This window comes from Thalassophryne amazonica, chromosome 9 (assembly GCF_902500255.1).
Source record: "Thalassophryne amazonica chromosome 9, fThaAma1.1, whole genome shotgun sequence".
NCBI classification, from domain to species: domain Eukaryota; kingdom Metazoa; phylum Chordata; class Actinopteri; order Batrachoidiformes; family Batrachoididae; genus Thalassophryne; species Thalassophryne amazonica.
The window spans coordinates 36633426-36656066 of NC_047111.1; the positions used below are offsets into that span (position 1 = coordinate 36633426).

Below are 22641 nucleotides of genomic sequence, written 5' to 3' on the forward strand. Positions count from 1 at the left end.
AGTACCGACCCGAGCTGCTTTTTAGAAACTGGGCTGTCAGCATATGTTAGCTAAATCGTCAAGGTGTGCCAGCTGCATTAACATATTTGACAATCCAGCGTATTTGGTGTATTTTTATATGTCAGCATACACTGGCTAAAAGGTCAAGGTGTGACGGGGCCCTAAGATTCTGTATGTGACTATTATCCATCCTCACATGACCAGAAACACTGAACTTAAAGAATATTTAACTATATGAGGTCTGTCAATAAAGTATAGGTCCTTTTTATTTTTTTCAAAACTATATGGATTTCATTCATATGTTTTTACGTCAGACATGCTTGAACCCTCGTGTGCATGCGTGAGTTTTTCCACGCCTGTCGGTGATGTCATTCGCCTGTGAGCACTCCTTGTGGGAGGAGTCGTCCAGCCCCTCGTCGGAATTCCTTTGTCTGAGACGTTGCTGAGAGACTGGCGCTTTGTTTGATCAAAATTTTTTCTAAACCTGTGAGGCACATCGAAGTGGACACGGTTCGAAAAATTAAGCTGGTTTTCGGTGAAAATTTTAACGGCTGATGAGAGATTTTGAGGTGATACTGTCGCTTTAAGGACTTCCCACGGAGCGAGATGTCGTGCAGCGCTCTCAGGCGCCGTCGTCAGCCTGTTTCAAGCTGAAAACCTCCACATTTCAGGCTCTATTGATCCAGGACATCGTGAGAGAACAGAGAAGTTTCAGAAGAAGTCGGTTTCAGCATTTTATCTGGATATTCCACTGTTAAAGGAGATTTTTTTAATGAAAGACGTGCGGGCGGATTGCAGCGTCGGCTCGCAGCCGCCGCAACGCTCCGCCACAGGAAAAACACCACCGTTGGAAGCCTTAAGGACAAGTTGGAACATGTCCAGCTGTTAAACAATTTCTCATATACTCACTCCACTGAAAGCCATCAAAAGCCGCCTGGATTTTACAAATGGTTATCAACACGGAGGTGTTTTTCCTGTGCCGCCGCACCGCGCCGGCTGCGTCCCGACGCGCGGACCCGTCTGCACGTCTTTCATTAAAAAAATCTCCTTTAACAATGGAATATCCGGATAAAATGCTGAAACCGACTTCTTCTGAAGCTTCTCTGTTCTCTCACGACGTCCTGGATCAATAGAGCCTGAAATGTGGAGGTTGTCAGCTTGAAACAGGCTGACGACGGCTCCTGGGAGCGCTGCACGACGTCTCGCTCCATGGGAAGTCCTTAAAGCGACAGTATCACCTCAAAATCTCAGACAAAGGAATTCCGACGAGGGGCCGGATGACTCCTCCCACAAGGAGTGCTCACAGGCAAATGACGTCACCGACAGGCGTGGAAAAACTCACGCATGCGCACGAGGGTTCAAGCATGTCTGACGTAACAACATATGAATGAAATCCATGTAGTTTTTGAAAAAAATAAAAAGGACCTATACTTTATTGACAGCCCTCGTATATCATAACATGGTGCACTAAATGGTGCTTTGTGTGCAGTATCAAGAAAATGGTGACTCCTCCCCTTTGACTGAGATCAGTAATAGTCAGGCAACAATTATTTTAAATCCTTAACATTTGGTATTTAATATACTTTACCTTCAGAATGGCAATCTTTTGACTTTAGGCTTCATGAAGCAAATGCCCCCAAATGAAATTTGCAAGAAGCCACCACTGGATTATTTACAAGACTAACATTTTGCACCATGAACCTTACCTGGCAATACAATAAGGAAAGTGGAATAGGACACGTTGGAAATCTGAAGATCATCAAGATAGGGCCTTTTGAGTGACGCAAAACAAATGCAGTCCAGCCAGTTTGTTCCCTCTGGTATTCTGTTTTATGTCAACATATTTGGTCTGACAGGAATAACAGCTCCTCAGTGCAGACACCCGCTGTGACACGACGACTACGTGCTCCTAACGCACACATACATACAGGTATGTTGCTGTCTATGCTCCAAAGTCATAGCTTCAAAACATCACTGGCAGCTCTTAAAGAAGTATACTGGTCTGCCTGTAGTGTATTTTGCAGGTTCACTTACTTTTTAATATTTTTGTCAGAAAGTGACTCGTTATGATTTATTCACACGTATTCAGTATTCAGAAGTATGGAAGAGGTAAACATGGACATCTCCAGTTTCACAGAAATTTAGTAAGTTTGTAAAGATTTTTTGTTGTTGTTGTTGTTGGTAATGACAAATTGCAACAATTTCTGGAATATTCTGTCAAGATGTGGATGAAGCTGGTGGTTTCCAACCTGGGTGGCAGGTCCATGTGATCCTGAGAGGGATTACATGGATTTTAACAATATCTTTTAACACTTAACACTGTGAGAGCAATGACAGTGGGCGGTCTGACATTCACTCAGGTAACTGACAGCAAAATAATATGGAATGAATGTGACAGACATGAATAAATGACAACAACAGAATGAATGTTCTTGGTTCACTGCCAGCACTGCAAAAACTGATATCAAAGTTAAAAAAAAAAAAAAAAAAAAAAAAAATTTGTTTAAAGAAAATTTTACTTACTTTTTGTCTAAACAGAAAAATAATATTTTTTTTACATAAGAAAAATGTCTTATTTTTCTTTTTCTGAATTTATTTTTATTATTTTTATCAAGCTGTATTTAACCAGCAACAAGGAAAGGCAACAGATTTCAAATCATCCAAGCAAAGGAACAAGATTGTTTTCCATTTTTTAAGACAGAGGATAATCTTAAAATAAGAATTCTGTCTAGTTTTAAGACAGATTTTGATTATTCAGTGCCAAGACATTTTGCTGGTTTTGAGAATTCTAACCAAGTAAATTTTTCTCACCCCACTGGCAGATGTTTTGCTTAATACAAGACAGTTTGGCTAGATTTTGGATTATTTATTTTGAAAGGGACAGTTTTTGCAATGAGTGTTGTCAAAGTCATAGATTTTATTTGAAATTTAATATTTCATTTTCATTTCAAAGCTCTATGGGTTTAGTTGGGCTGGAACTGGCATTTCTCATTTGTTCAACAGTAAGTTGTCATAACTTGTGACATGTGATGGTCTAATGGTTAAGCACTGGGCTTGAGACCAGACGATCCTTGGTTCAAATCCCAGCCTGACCTGAAAATCATGAAGGGTCCTTGGGCAAGGTCTTTGCAGGTGAGTGGATCCTGTTTTTATTTATTGGTGGCAAGAGGAGAATTTGTCAAAAGAATTACGGCTGGAGGCTGGCTCTGCATCTCAGGGTGCTAGATGACCCCTGCCTGAGGCACAATTGCTTGCGTGGTCATCTCAATAATGGACTGTGTTTTTGATGTTATTCTGGTTTCCTGTTTCTTCAGCTTTGTAAAACTTAGCAAAAACCTTTTAACTGTTAGAATGGCCTAAGCAGCGGGTCACCCCTCTGAATCTGGTCTGCTTGAGGTTTCTTCCTCAAATCATCAGAGGGAGATTTTCCTTACCACTGTTGCCTGTGTGCTTGCTCTAGGGGTTAGTAAGGTTAGACCTTACTCTTGTAAAGCACCTTGAGGCAGGCAGCTTTGTTGCAATTTTGTACTATATAAATGAACTAAACTGAACAGAAACTGAATTGAACCCCAAGATAGCGCACATTCAAGTAGATTGAGGAAAGTAAACTGGACTAGTTCAGTTCCTTAAAAACATTTCTTTCTTCAGCCACAAAAGCTTCATCATTCATTAGGAAAATGTAACATAAAGTTAAATTTTTTTTCTGCCTCTCTCTCTTTATTTTACCCATTTCTATGAGGGTGAAGAACCATTAAATTGAGACTAAAGTGTCCAATATGCACGTTAGTTTGCCTAATAGGCAAAAGTTTAGATTCTGCTGGCATTCGTTTCAACAGTGTTTACTCTGTCAGTCAACCAGTTCATTTTGGTTTCATTTTCATGTTATTTTCAATCCTATTAACAATGGTCTTACAATATATATATATATATATATATATATATATATATATATATATATATATATCCATTAGCTTAGCAGGGAAATTAGTGCAGAAACTACACTATGGTGATAGTGTAGTTTATCTGCCAGGGAGGGAAATTCAACAAGTTGAGATTGTGGCCTCCTTCCGTAGATGTGTCCATAAAAATCATAGAGAGATCTGCTTTGCAAACATAATACCCTTTACAACATTGGATGATGTTGAAATTGAGGATGACCCAATGGTTGTACCATCAATATCAAAGATTTTGTGTCTGCTACCTACAACTCATGTGGAATGTCTCAAACCTAAACCTACTTCTAGGCATCTTATATATGCTACTCTGGAACCACCCCTAAACCCAAACAGTCCAACTGCCAACCCCACTGAGGTCCTTAGTCTGGGTCTCATTAACATAAGATCACTGTCCTCAAAATCATTGTTGATCAATGATCTAATTATTGATCATCACTTAGATATGATTGGGCTATGTGAAACCTGGCTTAAACCTACATCTGTCCTCCCCTTAAATGAGGCCTGCCCACCAGCATATACGTTTAGTCACGTCCCTCGTGATGCGAAGCAAGGCGGGGGTGTTGCTCTTAGGTTTAGCTTATTAGCTGTTGGGGGTTACAAATATAACTTGTTACAGCATCTGATTCTCCGCTTTGCTCAGGATATTACGCATTGCCAAGGTCAGAAGAATAAAAATCAGCCGTATTACTTTGTCACTGTATATAGGCCTCCTGGCCCATATTCTGAATTCTTAGATGAATTTGGTGCGTTCATCTCTAACCTGTCAGCTAGTGTAGATAACATTCTGATCATTGGTGACTTTAAAGTTCATATAAATAAGCCTTCTGATCCCTTCTGCAAATCATTTATGGAAATTGTGGATGCATTAGGTTTTCGGCAATGCATTCACGACTCGATGCACATCAGTGGATATACCCTGGATCTGGTTCTTGCACGTGGTATTGCTGTCACAAATATTGACATCATGCCTCTGACATCAGTGGTCTCTGATCATTCACTTATTAAGTTTATTGTTTCGCTGCCGTGTTTTGTGGAACAGCAACCTTATTTATCACTACAGCAATGCATCAACTCCTCAACTAAGACTGAACTCGAAGCTAGACTGCCTGATGTCTTAGCTTCACATATGGCAAATACCCAGTCAGCAGACAGTCTTGTGGATAGTTTAAACTCAGTGCTCAAAACTACACTCGACATGATTGCACCACCTTTGTAAAATTGGCGCCCCCCCCCCCCCCCCCCCCCCAAAAAAAAAATTACTGGCTACAAAGCAGACCTATTACTCTGATTTGATCAACAAAAACAAGCATAACTCAAAGTTCTTGTTCAACATGGTGGCAACACTTATTCATGGACAACCACCTGTAGTTCGCTCTCATTTTAGAGAACAAGATTTCCTGGATTACTTTGAGAAGAAAATAAAAGACATTAGGTTAAACATATCCCAGCATGCCTTAACCCAGCCACTACACCATACTATTGAGGTGGGCTCCATTATTGAAGTATTACCTAGATTTACAGAATTTGAGAGTATCTCTCTAGGCATGCTGACGAAACTTGTAACGTCAACAAAAAGCATAACCTGTCTATTTGATCCTATACCAACAAAACTGTTTAAGGACCTGTGGCCCACTCTTGGGCCGACTGTGCTGGAAATTATTAATCTTTCTTTAACTTTTGGATCTGTTCCTAAATGTTTCACATCTGCAGTGATTAAATCATTATTTAAGAAACCTAATCTTGACCCTAGTGTACTGAAAAAACTATCCACAGATATCAAATCTATCATTTTGCTCTAAAACTCTGGAAAAAGTGGTTTCACAGCAGCTCGTGGACTATCTCACTGAGAATAATCTCTTTGAGCCACTGCAGTCTGCTTTTAAAAAATATCATTCCACAGACGGCTCTCACTAAAGTGTTGAATGATCTTCTGCTTGCAGTGGATTGGGACACCACTATAGTTCTTGTGCTGTTACATCTCAGTGCTGCATTTGATACAGTGGATCATCAAATTCTACTTGATAGGCTGGAAAATCATTTTGGGATTATTGGGAGTGCCCTTGCATGGTTGACGTCATACTTGACCAGTCGTTCTCACTGTGTTTTGTACAATAACACTACCTCTAACCTTAGTGACATGAAATTTTGGGTTCCACAGGGGACTGTCGTAGGCCCCCTGCTTTTCTCCCTTTGTATAGCACCCCTTGGGCACATACTGCGGCACTTTGGGATTACCTTTCACTGCTACGCTGATGATACTCAGTTATATATGCCGATAACTGCTGGTCATCTCATCCACATAAAATCCTTAGAAGATTGCCTTGCATCGATGAGAAGCTGGATGTCTAGAAACTTCCTACTTTTAAACTTTGATAAGACTGAAATGATCGTTCTTGGTCCAGTGAGCCATCAGCATCAATTTGACCAGTTAACGTTTAGCCTAGGCTCGTGTGTCATACATCACACAGACAAAGTGAGGAACCTTGGGGTAATTTTTTCCTATGTTGTGCTTTGGCCTCCACATAAGGAATATTACGAGGACTGCTTTCTTCCACTTGTAAAATATAGCTAAGATTTGTCCCATCCTGTCTATGGCTGATGCTGAGACCCTGATCCATATTTTTTGGTTTACCACAGTCCAAGCATTAGGGCTCTCCAATTGGTTTAAAATGCTGCTGCCAGACTTTTGACACGAAGCAAAAAGTCCGACCACATTGCACCCATTTTGGCATCCCTTCACTAGCTCAGGGCTAGTGGCCGGTGATCACCTTAGTATTTCCTGTTTTTCTTGTTGTTTAATGCTGGCAAATTATACTGTATTTCTTGTCTTTCTTGTGCTTGATTCTGTTTTTTCTCTCTGTTTAAGGTGCAGCTCCATCCAGAGATGGGTGTGGTAATTGTGCTGGAGATCCTCCTTTCCTGTGCACCAAAAGCTTTTCCTGCATTTTGTGAATTGTTCTGTAATTTATGTCTGTATCATGGCCCAAGCAGAGGGTCACTGCTTTGAGTCTGGTCTGCTTGAGGTTTTTCCTCAGAGGGAGTTTTTCCTTACCACTGCTGCTCTGGGGCTTAGTAAGGTTAGACCTTACTTGTGTGAAGCACCTTGAGGCAACTCTGTTGTGATTTGGTGCTATATAAATGAAAAGAAATTGAACTTCTTTTTTTTAACCAGTAGCATATCACGGTACAATGAATCTAAGAAGCCCTTACTGTAGTGATGTTGTAGCTGAGGGTTTCTATTAAATCCTGAAACTCTCTGATTCACAGTGAAGCCCCACCAGTGCCCAACATGTCTTCCATGATGATCATCACGCAGCCTCAGCCAGTGCTGTACGCTCAGACGTCGAATGACTGGAGCTCCGGAATATGTGACTGCAGTGACGACATGCGTGAATGTAAGATTCTGTTTTATCTGAACATCTTTTTGTTTCATGTTGACCAAACCTCAACACTACAACAACTGGTGGATGATAAAGTCATAAATTCAAGTTGATGTAAGTCCTGACTAGGTCCATTGATGCCACTGCTTATCTCCAGTTAGAACAATGTGAAGCAGATGAGCGTCTATGAGTCCCCCGTCGATGGGACACCAGTCCATTGCACGTTACTTTCCCAGCCAAGGCTGGTACCCATTAACAGCTAAATTCTAATTCAAAAGCTAAATATTTACATTTATCACTTGTATTGTTACTGAAAAAGTTGTTTGTGCAGCTATGATACTTGATCAACACTGACTGTATCAGAGCTCAAAATGTTGCTTGATCTGTTAATCGTGAGATGTACATGCCATAAAAATTAATAATCAAATCCTCCTGCAATTTTATATTAAAATGGGTTCATGTTATTTTGGCTGCTCAAATTTGATTAGCAGAGATTTTATCTTAATAAAGACAGTGGTGTGGTGATATTGCAGGAGTGCAAAGGATTTGGGGGATTCTGGGATATCCATGTAACAATAGGAAATGAATAATTATAATTCATAATGTGTTTATTAGTGTAAAATGTGTACAATAGTACATAAAAAAAAGCACATATCATGCATAAATACAACTATAAAATTGTCCAGAAATATCAGAATTGTCAGAAATGTCAAATTGTCATTTAAATAGACATAGGTGAAACAGAAAAATGATCAAAAATATAAAAACTGTCCTAATTAATTTTGAATTAAACATCTGAGAACCCGGGGACAGGCGCTCTCCTGCTGTGCGGTCCGCGGATCATCCAGCAAAAACGAAGCAGGCAGCCATTGAAAGCAGACAGACAAGGTGTAAGAACGGGTTTGAATGTCACCGGAGAGAGCAAACTGCCCACTTGTGGAAAAAAAAGCTTGCAGAAAGGAGAGCCTGCCTATTTGTAAAGACAGCTTAGAACTTATGCTGTGTTCACATTACTTGATGAAGTGACTGAATCTGACTCTTTTTGTGTGCTTGCAAGAGTATGTATTTTTACAAAAAAATTCGAGCAGCTAGCAACTCTTTTTAATGTCATGTACACTGACAAAATAATAATGATAATAGTAATAATAATAATAATAAGAAGAAGAAGAATGTTTAAAATGAGCCTCACCTTCATAATTAACTGGTTTACTTGAGGGAGATAAAGAATCACATTTGATTTCATTGGCATGGGAATGCTAGTAACATTTCAGTTTAGAATTTCTTTTGACCCACAGATGAGAAAAAAATAGGGACAAAAAAGGGCAAATACTACATTAACCTAAAATGTTATCAGATTAGTTCATGCTAAGTATTTACACATTTAGCCTAATATTTACAAACATCAAGCTAAATATTTAGCTAAATCTTGAGATGAATATGCACCTTTTAAAAAGAGCGTATTGTTCCTCCCTGAAAGATAGATTTAAATAAAGCATCTCATGACAGACATTTAACATGTAAGGGCGTGTTTATTCAAATTTGCAACTCATGGATGTTTTGAGCTTTTGATATCAGTTTCAATTGAAGGGGCACTTGTACAATATTAATAATAATTTTAAAAATGGCTGTTTGTGCAAAATTTTGTGGCGGGGGGTGGGGGGGCATTCGGAGGGGGTCTTGCCCGGGGAGTAATTCAGTGTAGAGCCGCCACTGAACATGGCTGCCTCCAAGTTTGCTTTCTGATTTTTATGAACAACAAAAGCTCATCAACAAACATGTAGTTTGCTTAAGCAAAGAAACTGAAGAGTAAAAAAGGTGCAAAAGCTACATGGTAGAATGTTTACCCAGCTCAGGTCTGGGAGTACGCTTTGGTGGCGCATCCACCACAGTTAATAAACACCCTGTCCTGGATGGCAACCACCAAAGCAGACAACCAGTCCATCCTCGCTTACTAATATAATTTATTAGATCATTAATAGTTCAGTTATTCTCTATACCCACTTACTCCAATCAAGGGTTACAGTGGGCTGGAGCCTATCCCAGCTGTCATGAGGCGAGATACAACCCTAGACAGCTGGACAGGACAAAAATTTAATGGAGTCTTTCATGGCCGAATATTAGACCTGTTCAAAATGTCAAATGGTCCAAAATCTTTTGGGCCTCATGTTTTTCTTGTTCCTAAATAAAATAAAATTTTATAAAAAATAAAATAAAAGAGCTATGCCAAATTTTATTGTAATTGGACATTGTTTAGGGGCCGCCCACAAAGCAACAATTTTCCCCAAACAAGCAACTTTAACTTAAACTTAAGTTAAAGTTCCTTCAATTTTGGTAAAAAGTGATGCAAATTATTGGTTGAGCTAATAGGATTAATAAATTGAATAGTTTTGATTGTGTTGAATGTTTGGTCTCCAAAGTAAAGGTCAAACAAGGTCAACGTCCATTGGATTCTTTGACATGTGACATAATGTTACCCTGTAACATGATAACTAAGCATGATACATGGTCCAAACCCCGTTAACTAATAATTTGCATCATGTTTTACCAAAATTGGAGCAACTTTAACTTTTGTCCCCTGTACAAACCGAAAGTGACCTTTGTCACCATTTTTGCTGTTTTTACCACATAACTCCAGAACATTCAGTCATAGATAGTCCAAACTATACCTTTTTGGAATCTTTACGATCAGACAAATAATGTGGTGTAGTTTTCAAAATGATTTGAGCATTTATAATTTTGACCCCTGCGTAATTCTTCAATTGACCCCTACGTGGCCAGTTGTTTTTTTCAAAAGAGTAATGTCTAAGGAGTATTTGTGCCAATTTTGGTGCTTGTATCACCATTTGCATGATTTTGCTGCTGCACTAATTGGTGGGGAAGTGAATGACACGGACCCACAACGGGGGCGTAAATGAACGGACAATGGAGATGCAAAAAGGTAACAATTTAATGTTGTGAAAAGGTGCACAACTGAATACAAATGCTGTGTTTAAGAACAGTCAATCAATGTCAAAGGTGACGTGTGGGCAGGCTCGAGGATAGGAGACGCCTGTCCAGAGAAGAGCCGGGCCCCACACGGTTCCACTGCCAATGGAGACCTGCAACACACCGGAGCCGCCAAGTCCTGAGTCCCCAGGTGGCCACTGCCTCCAGCTGTCAGATCTGGTACTGATGGCAGGAAGAACAAACAGGTTACGGTGGGTGTGTGAACACCCAGCAAACAGTCAGCAAAAAACACAGTTCCTTCCTGAGGGAAAAATCCACCACTCCCAGAAAACAGGAACGCTGAGAACGTGCAGTACCAACAGTATATTTAGCGATAAGGAAAGTGAGGAGTGGGAAACGCCAACTCCCTCCAATTTCCACAAAGCCAGCTCCAAGCTGCGAGTATACAAAGGTTACGACTGCAAAACTCAGTAGCAAGTATTGTGCGAATGGCACAGAATGGCTGAGACAGTTTACCTGTCGGGTAAGCTGATTTCTCGGCAGGAAGGTGGAGTCACTGCCCGGCTTTTATGGGTTGAGGTGATGATGATGGGATGTGTGACAGCTGTCAATACCGGTGCTCCTGGTTGCTCCTGAGAGGCGACTGCACCCTCTAGTGCCTGAAGCCCGCCTTCAGGCAGGGTGCCCTCTGGTGTTGGGCCAGCAGTACCTCCTCTTCTGGTGGCCCACACAACACTAAAGGTTGGATTATCACATGGAACTGATTTTTTTCTTTTGGGTGAAAAGATTGTAACCACTGGCTGCTGACCCAGCTTCATGGTGCCGTGAAACATCCTGGAGTGCTGTTGGAGGTAAAGCCCCTTTCACACTGCATGATGCATGTTTATTAATGCGCTGTAATGTCCTCTCACAAGCTCCATGCTATATCTCCTACAGAGTTAGAAGGTGAACATTTATTACAACATGAGTCCCGTCCAGAGCCTGACGTGCACAATGACATGTTACTGCGCACCACGAAGAGGCAGCAGCCCCTGTTATGATGAGATAATAGTTTGCATTATTTATGTTGCCCATGGGAAGGAATGGATAAATATCAGTACTGCAAGGTCTATTGTGGATATAACAGCCTGTTCAGATTTGCGGCACCATGCGTAGCAGCGCACGGAGCTTTCAGTTTGATAGCTACTCGCATTCACTGTACATGATAATAATTATGAATTGTTATCATGATGAACCGTGCCACATACAGTTCAACAGTTCCTTTTACTCCTGAGGCGATGTGGGCATTATTATACGTGTCACTGCGGGTCATACCAGTAGGCACACTGTGTCAGATCAATCTGGAGGTTCCCTCATATGCGCTCAAATTGTTTCGGATCACATTTGGCTGTCATCAGAATATGTAAATTGCGGTTAGGTGGTTCTCAGATAACACATGGATCGCTGTCGAATAGGTGTGCCATCTCGACGGTGCCCGGAGAATTATAAAAATGTCTGTCACACTCGGGCCACCGGCCGATTTTGACCAAGTGTGTCAACTTCCACAGATGACTGTCAGAACGTTTTGGAACTGAAATCCGACACCTTTTGGATGTGCGTCCTTTTATAAGTCTGACGCCACTCTGCGTAGTTCCGGCTATGTGTGATGGGGTATTAGCATAGAAAACACATTGTGATTGGTTGGACAAATATGATATTAATCATGAAATAACCTGAAGAGAAATGCCAAGAGTTTTTTAATTTATTTAATCTGTACTATCAAAGACAATACTAAGGTCTAGCAGCAACAACACTGAATTGGTATCCAGATCCAGAGCAAGGAGATCATTTACTACTTTAGCTAGAAGCATTTTGCTCAGAATCACAAGTCTTAAATGTTGGGGAAGAGGTGGGCATTAGGTATTGGACAGAGCAACATATTTTCAGACAAACAGATTCACACCCTCACTCACATCTACGAGGTCTCTTAGAAAAGTATTGTACCTTTTATTTTTTTCAAAAACTATATGGATTTGATTCATATGTTTTTATGTCAGCCAAGCTTGAACCTTCGTGCGCATGCGTGAATTTTTCCACGCCTGTCGGTTGCGTCATTCGCCTGTGGGCAGGCTTTGAGTGAGCACTGGTCCACCCCTCTCGTCGTTGTTTCATTGCGAGGAAATGGCGGAATGATTTGGGCTTTTTTTCCATCAGAATTTTTTCAGAAACTGTTAGAGACAGGCAGCTGGAAACCATTCGAAAAATTTATCTGGCTTTCGGTGAAAATTTTTATGGGCTTCACAGAGAATAAGGAGTGTTACTACAGCTTTAAGGATGGCCCACAATGGCGTGGACAGAGGACAACTTGGGACATGCCTATCTCGGCTTTCAGTGCTTACCAGTCGAGTGAGTATAAGAGAAATTGTGGCGAGCTGGGCTTGTCCTCTGGCACTCCGAAACGGAGGTGTTCCTTTGTCTCGCTTCATCAGCGAATCAGTCGTGACGCACGAAGCCTCCGCGCGGCTTTCCATGACAAAATCTCTTGTTAAAAGTGAAATCTGCCGGAAAATGGCTGATGTCCAGCTCTTGTGATAACCAGAGAAATTGCACACGACGGTCCCGGCTCCACACAGCCATCTGTTTAGAAATGATGTGGTGGTTTCTGCCTCTCGATGGCGGCTCGGAGCACAGCGTGCCCTGCGCCATTGTGGGTCGTCCTTAAAGCTGTAGTGACACTCCTTATTCTCTGTGAAGCCCGTAAAATTTTCACCAAAAGCCAGATAAATTCTTCGAATGGTTTCCAGCTGCCTGTCTCTAACAGTTTCTGAAAAAATTCTGATGGAAAAAAGGCCCAAATCATTCCGCCATTTCCTCGCAATGAAACAACGACGAGAGGGGTGGACCAGTGCTCACTCAAAGCCTGCCCACAGGCGAATGACGCAACCGACAGGCGTGGAAAGACTCACGCAAGCGCACGAAGGTTCAAGCTTGGCTGACATAAAAACATATGAATCAAATCCATATAGTTTTTGAAAAAAAAAATAAAAAGGTACAATACTTTTCTATCAGACCTCGTATGTACATTCAATTTAGGGTCACTAACTCAATGAACCTGCATATCTTTGGAAGTGGGAGGAATCCGGAGCAGCTGGAGGGAACCCACACGATCATGGGGGGAACATACAAATGGCAGACAGAAAGAACCAGGTAGGAAACGATCCCAAGACCTTCTTGCTGTGAAGCAACAGTGCTAATCACAAACAACCTGTGCTGCCCCATAATGTTATCACAATCCATTTTCCCCCATTTTAGATCATTTATTCTCAGACAGACGAGGTGGCCACATAACCTCGACCCCTCCTCTGTTGGTTGGACATCACGAGCCACTTGACACCTGCACTGGGAATAGTTCAAACTGGTTTGTTGATAAATTGGAGAGTGGATTGAATCCAGATTCCCAAGTCATTATTGCTGTAAATATCATTTAACCTGGTAAAGAGTTGAAAAAAATACCAAACCTTATAAAGTGACAGTTTTTGATTGTTTGCGTGAGAAGAGTAAATGACTTCATGACCAAGCTCAGTGGGACATCAGATTAGCCTTATCGTCACTCTTATCTGATAAGACTGTCAAACGCATGTGTTCGTGCGTCACTGATGTCAATATGCTCTCATTTCCTTGTGTGTTTTAAAGGTTGTTTTGCCTTCTGGTGCTTGCCCTGCTTTATGTGTCAAGTGTCCAAGCGGTATGGTGAGTGTCTCTGTCTCCCCCTGCTGGAAATATTTTGCGGTGGCCCCATTCCTGCCATCACCATGTCCATGAGGGTGTCCATGCGGCAGCGCTACGGCATCGAGGTAAGGCCACAAAACTCTGCGCTGTGTGGGTTTTCTTCTTCCAGGTTAGACACCAGAAACCTTTGAATCCATGTAGCCTCAAGTTTCAAAATGGGGATTACAGTGATAGTAGAGAAGCTTGAATCTTCGACTGGACTGGGCTGCTTGACACGAGGACGTTTTGCTTCTAATCGCAGAAGCTTCCTCAGATAAATGTCTTGATAAATGTCTCGGGTAGTCTGACTTCGGTCTTGACTCTTGTAGAGAAGAATAACAGAAGCCAGCAACAGCTGGAGTTTTAAACCTAACCAGACCCCTCCTATCGAGAGGCAGACTGCTATTGGCTAGTGACTAACACTTGCTCTAACTAGCACCTATTGTGCTCTAGTTAGCACCCTCCTAATGACAGGGCAGCTGTCCCTCCTAACGATGGGACTGACGGCTCTCCTGATGACTCGAATGATGACTCGAATGATGACGTGAATGATGCATTACCAAGAACAAAAGACTGAAACTGCTTTGACCTGAGTACTCCAGTGTAAACAAGGGACAAAGCGTGTCTCAGACCCTCTCCTCGGTTAAGGCTGGGTTTCAACTGTTTCACATACAATGCCTCCTTCACTCCCCTCTCAAACCATTTCTTTTCTCTGGCTAAGATTTTAACTTCTTTGAACTCAAACGTGTGGTTAGTGTCTTTAAGGTGGAGATGAACTGCAGACTGAGGTCCACCGGCGCCCTCTCTGCAGTGCCGGTATAGCCTTTTATGCAAGCTGCTTCGTCTCACCTATGTAGTGTTTGTTACAGTTTTCCTGACATCTGATAGAATAAACTACAACAAAAATATAAACGCAACACTTTTGGTTTTGCTCCCATTTTGTATGAGATGAACTCAAAGATCTAAAACTTTTTCCACATACAAAATATCACCATTTCTCTCAAATATTGTTCACAAACCAGTCTAAATCTGTGATAGTGAGCACTTCTCCTTTGCTGAGATAATCCATCCCACCTCACAGGTGTGCCATATCAAGATGCTGATTAGACACCATGATTAGTGCACAGGTGTGCCTTAGACTGCCCACAATAAAAGGCCACTCTGAAAGGTGCAGTTTTATCACACAGCACAATGCCACAGATGTCGCAAGATTTGAGTGAGCGTGCAGTTGGCATGCTGACAGCAGGAATGTCAAGCAGAGCTGTTGCTCGTGTATTGAATGTTCATGTCTCTACCATAAGCCGTCTCCAAAGTTGTTTCAGAGAATTTGGCAGTACATCCAACCAGCCTCACAACCGCAGACCACGTGTAACCACACCAGCCCAGGACCTCCACATCCAGCATGTTCACCTCCAAGATCATCTGAGACCAGCCATTCGGACAGCTGCTGGAACAATCGGTTTGCATAACCAAAGAATTTTTGCACAAACTGTCAGAAACCGTCTCAGGGAAGCTCATCTGCATGCTCGTCGTCCTCACCGGGGTCTCGACCTGACTCCAGTTCGTCGTCGTAACCGACTTGAGTGGGCAAATGCTCGCATTCGCTGGTGTTTGGCATGTTGGAGAGGTGTTCTCTTCACGGATGATGCGAAGGAGATGTGTTGCACTGCATGAGGCAAATGGTGGTCACACCAGATACTGACTGGTATCCCCCCCCCAGTAAAACAAAACTGCACCTTTCAGAGTGGCCTTTTATTGTGGGCAGTCTAAGGCACACCTGTGCACTAATCATGGTGTCTAATCAGCATCCTGATATGGCACACCTGTGAGGTGGGATGGATTATCTCAGCAAAGGAGAAGTGCTCACTATCACAGATTTAGACTGGTTTGTGAACAATATTTGAGGGAAATGGTGATATTGTGTATGTGGAAAAAGTTTTAGATCTTTGAGTTCATCTCATACAAAATAGGAGCAAAACCAAAAGTGTTGCGTTTATATTTTTGTTGAGTATACATTGCTCTGTTTGTAACTAGGGATCCTATCCTTAGGGTGAACTAATTTCTGTCTCAAGGTGTTAACAGGTTTAATGAAAACTGGGATTTTGTGCTGTCTGAAAATCCTCTGTAGTTTTTCCCCTACTCCTGCTAAGTGCAGAAGTCCAAAAGAACAAAGAGACCAGACAGACAGGAGACAGAGCCAATAAGAAGAGGAATGTCTCTCCCTTATTTCACAGTCATTTTAGAGTCAACAAATCATCTACCCTCCCTCCAGATGCTCTGGTTTCCTCCCACATCCAAAGACACGCATGTTAGGTGAATTAGAAACTTTAAATTGATCATCAGTGTGCGTTTGAGTGTGAATGAGTTTGTCTGTCTATTTGTGGCCCTGCGATAGACTGGCGTCGTGCCCTGGGTGTACCCCACCTCACGCCTTATGACTGCTGGGATAGTCTCCAACTTCCCCCTGTGGCCCTGAACTGGAATAAGCAGGTATAGCATCCATGGATGGGTGGATAGATGTATGGAAATCATCTACCCTGCATGTCTTTGGAAGTGCGAGGAAGCCAGAAAACCCGGAGGAATTCCACACGAACATGGGAAGAACATGCACAGAAAGGACCAGGCAGGAATCGATCCCAGGACCATCTTGTTGTGAGGTATCAGTACTCAACACTAAGTCACCCTGTCCCAATCATTTTTTTCTTCAAATTTTGAGGGGAAAAAAATACATTTACTCCATTTTGGAATAAGGCTGTAACATAACGAAATGTGGGAAAAGTGAAGCACTATCAATCAATCAATCAATCAATCAACTTTTTTCTTGTATAGCGCCAAATCACAACAAACAGTTGCCCCAAGGCGCTCCACATTGCAAGGCAAGGCCATACAATAATTATGAAACACAGTCTACGTCTAAAGCAACATAACCAAGGGATGGTCCAGGGTCACCCGATCCAGCCCTAACTATAAGCCTTAGCGAAAAGGAAAGTTTTAAGCCTAATCTTAAAAGTAGAGAGGGTATCTGTCTCCCTGATCTGAATTGGGAGCTGGTTCCACAGGAGAGGAGCCTGAAAGCTGAAGGCTCTGCCTCCCATTCTACTCTTACAAACCCTAGGAACTACAAGTAAGCCCGCAGTCTGAGAGCGAAGCGCTCTAATGGGGTAATATGGTACTACGAGGTCCCTAAGATAAGATGGGACCTGATTATTCAAAACCTTATAAGTAAGAAGAAGAATTTTAAATTCTATTCTAGCATTAACAGGAAGCCAATGAAGGGAGGCCAACACGGGTGAGATATGCTCTCTCCTGCTAGTCCCCGTCAGTACTCTAGCTGCAGCATTCTGAACCAACTGAAGGCTTTTTAGGGAACTTTTAGGACAACCTGATAATAATGAATTACAATAGTCCAGCCTAGAGGAAATAAATGCATGAATTAGTTTTTCAGCATCACTCTGAGACAAGACCTTTCTGATTTTAGAGATATTGCGTAAATGCAAAACGGCAGTCCTACATATTTGTTTAATATGCGCTTTGAATGACATATCCTGATCAAAAATAACTCCAAGATTTCTCACAGTATTACTAGAGATCAGGGAAATGCCATCCAGAGTAACGATCTGGTTAGACACCATGCTTCTAAGATTTGTGGGGCCAAGTACAATAACTTCAGTTTTATCTGAGTTTAAAAGCAGGAAATTAGAGGTCATCCATGTCTTTATGTCTGTAAGACAATCCTGCAGTTTAGCTAATTGGTGCGTATCCTCTGGCTTCATGGATAGATAAAGCTGGGTATCATCTGCGTAACAATGAAAATTTAAGCAATACCGTCTAATAATACTGCCCAAGGGAAGCATGTATAAAGTGAATAAAATTGGTCCTAGCACAGAACCTTGTGGAACTCCATAATTAACTTTAGTCTGTGAAGAAGATTCCCCATTTACATGAACAAACTGTAATCTATTAGACAAATATGATTCAAACCACCGCAGCGCAATGCCTTTAATACCTATGACATGCTCTAATCTCTGTAATAAAATTTTATGGTCAACAGTATCAAAAGCAGCACTGAGGTCCAACAGAACAAGCACAGAGATAAGTCCACTGTCCGAAGCCATAAGAAGATCATTTGTAACCTTCACTAATGCTGTTTCTGTACTATGATGAATTCTAAAACCTGACTGAAACTCTTCAAATAGACCATTCCTCTGCAGGTGATCAGTTAGCTGTTTTACAACTACCCTCTCAAGAATCTTTGAGAGAAAAGGAAGGTTGGAGATTGGCCTATAATTAGCTAAGATAGCTGGGTCAAGTGATGGCTTTTTAAGTAATGGTTTAATTACTGCCACCTTAAAGGCCTGTGGTACATAACCAACTAACAAAGATAGATTGATCATATTTAAGATTGAAGCATTAAATAATGGTAGGACTTCCTTGAGCAGCCTGGCAGGAATGGGGTCTAATAAGCATGTTGATGGTTTGGATGAAGTAACTAATGAAAATAACTCAGACAGAACAATCGGGGAGAAAGAGTCTAACCAAATACCGGCATCACTGAAAGCAGCCAAAGATAACGATACATCTTTGGGATGGTTATGAGTAATTTTTTCTCTAATAGTCAAAATTTTGTTAGCAAAGAAAGTCATGAAGTCATTACTAGTTAAAGTTAATGGAATACTCAGCTCAATAGAGCTCTGACTCTTTGTCAGCCTGGCTACAGTGCTGAAAAGAAACCTGGGGTTGTTCTTATTTTCTTCAATTAGTGATGAGTAGAAAGATGTCCTAGCTTCACGAAGGGCTTTCTTATAGAGCAACAAACTCTTTTTCCAGGCTAAGTGAAGATCTTCTAAATTAGTGAGACGCCATTTCCTCTCCAACTTACGGGTTATCTGCTTTAAGCTACGAGTTTGTGAGTTATACCACGGAGTCAGACACTTCTGATTTAAAGCTCTCTTTTTCAGAGGAGCTACAGCATCCAAAGTTGTTTTCAATGAGGATGTAAAACTATTGACAAGATACTCTAACTCCCTTACAGAGTTTAGGTAGCTACTCTGCTCTGTGTTGGTATATGACATTAGAGAACATAAAGAAGGAATCATATCCTTAAACCTAGTTACAGCGCTTTCTGAAAGACTTCTAGTGTAATGAAACTTATTCCCCACTGCAGGGTAGTCCATCAGGGTAAATGTAAATGTTATTAAAAAATGATCAGACAAAAGGGAGTTTTCAGGGAATACTGTTAAGTCTTCTATTTCCATACCATAAGTCAGAACAAGATCTAAAATATGATTAAAGTGGTGGGTGGACTCATTTACTTTTTGAGCAAAGCCGATAGAGTCTAATAATAGATTAAATGCAGTGTTGAGGCTGTCATTCTCAGCATCTGTGTGGATGTTAAAATCGCCCACTATAATTATCTTATCTGAGCTAAGCACTAAGTCAGACAAAAGGTCTGAAAATTCACAGAGAAACTCACAGTAACGACCAGGTGGACGATAGATAATAACAAATAAAAATGGTTTTTGGGACTTCCAATTTGGATGGACAAGACTAAGAGACAAGCTTTCAAATGAATTAAAGCTCTGTCTAGGTTTTTGATTAATTAATAAGCTGGAATGGAAGATTGCTGCTAATCCTCCGCCCCAGCCCGTGCTACGAGCATTCTGACAGTTAGTGTGACTCGGGGGTGTTGACTCATTTAAACTAACATATTCATCCTGCTGTAACCAAGTTTCTGTTAGGCAGAATAAATCAATACGTTGATCAATTATTATATCATTTACCAACAGGGACTTAGAAGAAAGAGACCTAATGTTTAATAGACCACATTTAACTGTTTTAGTCTGTGGTGCAATTGAAGGTGCTATATTATTTTTTCTTTTTGAATTTTTATGCTTAAATAGATTTTTGCTAGTTATTGGTGGTCTGGGAGCAGGCACCGTCTCTACGGGGATGGGGTAATAGGGGGATGGCAGGGGGAGAGAAGCTGCAGAGAGGTGTATAAGACCACAGCTCTGCCTCCTGGTCCCAACGCTAGACAGTCACAGTTTGGAGGATCCCAAAAAATTGGCCAGATTTCTAGAAATGAGAGCTGCTCCATCTAAAGTGGGATGGATGCCGTCTCTCCTAACAAGACCAGGTTTTCCCCAGAAGCTTTGCCAATTATCAATGAAGCCCACCTCATTTTTTGGACACCACTCAGACAGCCAGCAATTCAAGGAGAACATGCGGCTAAACATGTCACTCCCGGTCTGATTGGGGAGGGGCCCAGAGAAAACAACAGAGTCCGACATTGTTTTTGCAAAGTTACACACCGATTCAATGTTAATTTTAGTGACCTCCGATTGGCGTAACCGAGTGTCATTACTGCCGACGTGAATTACAATCTTACCAAATTTACGCTATGAATACTGTACTTTCCAGATGCACTGTATTTATATATGAAGATGTTCCACACAGCGCATTTTCATGGAGGTGCCATCATGCGTACGACAGTGGGGGGAAAAGCATAAAAAATCTAAACTGAATGGGAACTGTACTGTACAGAAATATGGGAAAATAATTCATTTAATATTTAGCTCGTTTTGTCTGTTATGGTGTCAATTTCATAGGTAGTTAATGCTACAGGTTGTCATCATAACCATAATCGGGGTGCAGATTACTTCAGCAGCTGCTGCAGGAAAAGTATGAGACAAAGTTCTCCACCTGATCTCCCATCAAACTTTTGAACACACACACACACACACACACACACACACACACACACACACACACACACACACACACAAAACTTCCTAATGAACACAGTGGAGATTAGCTAACAAGGAAATAATTTTCGGCTTTATAACGGCACTTTATAAAATTAACTTTATTCATAAAAATCATGGCACACAGCCCCGATCATTCAGCATCAGTTGGGCGGTCATGGTGTGGTCTGTGCAGCATTTGAGCATCCGTCAGCTTTGGAGACTCTTCTGCATTTGTCAGGTGCAGCTTCATACTTAACAGAGACCAGAACAGAGAACAGAGAGTCATGAGGTTTTTATTGCAATTTCATGCTTGCACAAGAGATACAGAACAGACTCCGCCCCTGTCAAGGATGGACTGGGACGAAATTTGTCCATGGACTTTTTGGTCCAGACTGGCCCACCACTACAAGCTGTGTGCAGATACTGTGCCAACTCACCCCTCGTTGAAGTACATATAAACACACAAGCCCTTAATAACACTGAACAATATCCCTTTAATATTCTGGAGCTTTGAATAAAATCTCTCTCTCTCATCATGATTGCTTCATTAAAGGTGACTGGATGAGGGCAGGGGTGGAAATCAGGGCCTCTGTAGCCTATCATAGAGTCAGAATTGGGTAACTTTTTTTTTTTTTTTTTTTTTTGACAGAGAAGCCTCTGGGCCTATGCTGTGTCTGCAGACTGCTGCTGAGCTCTGTTGTTGGCTGGGACAGTTACCATGGGGGAAAAAAAAGGGGGCAGCCATTGGCCCATTTATTGATCGGCCCACCGGGAAAAGTCCCAGCACTTTCAATGGCCAATCCAACCCTGGCCCCTGTGTAAAGTTCAAAATGAAATTAAATCACTTAAGTTCAGTTACTGGATGCAGGTGCAAGGCACCTCTATCAAGATGTAATATACATGGAAGACAACTCGATACTCTCGTAGCAGTACATTTTATTGATTTATCTCATGCTGTCAATGTTGCATTTGCTATCACTCAAAATTGTTCATTGCTGCTGGTTCATAACATGGTCCACCAAGGTTTGTGGCTTTCTTCTCCACATTGACCAATCAGTCTGGTCCTAAATCTGTGTTTTTGTCGCTGTATTTTGTCTGCAGGGTAACATGTGTAGAGACTGTGTGTGCTCCTTCTTCTGCTTTCCCTGCACGTGGTGTCAAATGTCCAGAGAGATGAAGAAGAGAGGGGTTCAAGTCGTGTTGACAAGTGCCATAATGACATGACCACGACCTTCACCTGCCCTCACCAGCAGGCTGTCACAAAACCAATGCCTGCATCAATGAAATGATTTTCCATCAAATTTTGCAAATCAAGTTTGTGATAGAAATTTATGATAACACCTCACAAGGACGAAGTAGTCTTTTGATGTAAAAAAAAAATAAAAATCTTTGATGTTCTAGTTCCAATACATATATGTCAATGTTACGCACAGGCCTATAAATGGAGTGGCAAAAGTTGCTACTCTTGTTTCTTGCTTTTTTGACGTGCTGTTGATTTTAGATCAGTCTGATATGTTGTTAGTTCTGTTACACAGAAGTCAGATAAATCAGGACGAGTTAGCAAAAAAAAAAATTCCCAGCATTTTCAATACTGATTCCATGTTCGATAAGTGTGTGCGTGCGTGCGTGTGTAAAACAGCTGTGTGTGTGTGCATGTGTGTATGTAACTTGCCTTCATGATTAAAATGCACCTGAATATCAAAGTCTGTCATTGTTTTTTGTTTTGTTTTGTTTTTTCTTTTCACAAAAGCAAATTAATACACCAGCCAACAAATATTCCAGATACTTTATGCCACCATTTTAATAACAGTAATACTTGAAAATTGCACATGGAAAAATATTGAAGAATTGTTAACTTTGATGGAT

At 41.4% G+C, this 22641-nt stretch overlaps 1 protein-coding gene across 2 annotated transcripts; it reads left to right on the forward strand.

Annotated features, from left to right (window-relative positions):
• Window positions 1-1800: 1800 nt before the first annotated feature.
• LOC117516983 (cornifelin homolog B-like) lies at window positions 1801-22478 on the forward strand. 2 transcript variants are annotated; one of them, XM_034177880.1, is made up of 4 exons: window positions 1801-1930; window positions 7224-7351; window positions 13955-14115; window positions 21877-22478. In XM_034177880.1, exons 2-4 carry the CDS (start codon window positions 7246-7248, stop codon window positions 21997-21999), a joined length of 390 nt encoding a protein of 129 aa, XP_034033771.1. In that variant the 5' UTR covers window positions 1801-1930; window positions 7224-7245; the 3' UTR covers window positions 22000-22478. The 2 variants fall into 2 exon arrangements, with proteins under 2 accessions (XP_034033771.1, XP_034033770.1); XM_034177879.1 differs by lacking the exon at window positions 1801-1930 and adding an exon at window positions 1969-2144.
• Window positions 22479-22641: the final 163 nt, after the last annotated feature.

What these genes read in the sequence shown, in the direction of transcription:
- LOC117516983 (XM_034177879.1), top strand. Translation starts at nt 2,101, where the DNA reads ATGGAAGAGGTAAACATGGACATCTCCAGTTTCACAGAAATTTA. An exon ending in TCCAGTTTCACAGAAATTTA is followed by an intron (nt 2,145 to 7,223) that starts GTAAGTTTGTAA and finishes TCTGATTCACAG; the next exon opens with TGAAGCCCCACCAGTGCCCA. An exon ending in CAGTGACGACATGCGTGAAT is followed by an intron (nt 7,352 to 13,954) that starts GTAAGATTCTGT and finishes TGTGTTTTAAAG; the next exon opens with GTTGTTTTGCCTTCTGGTGC.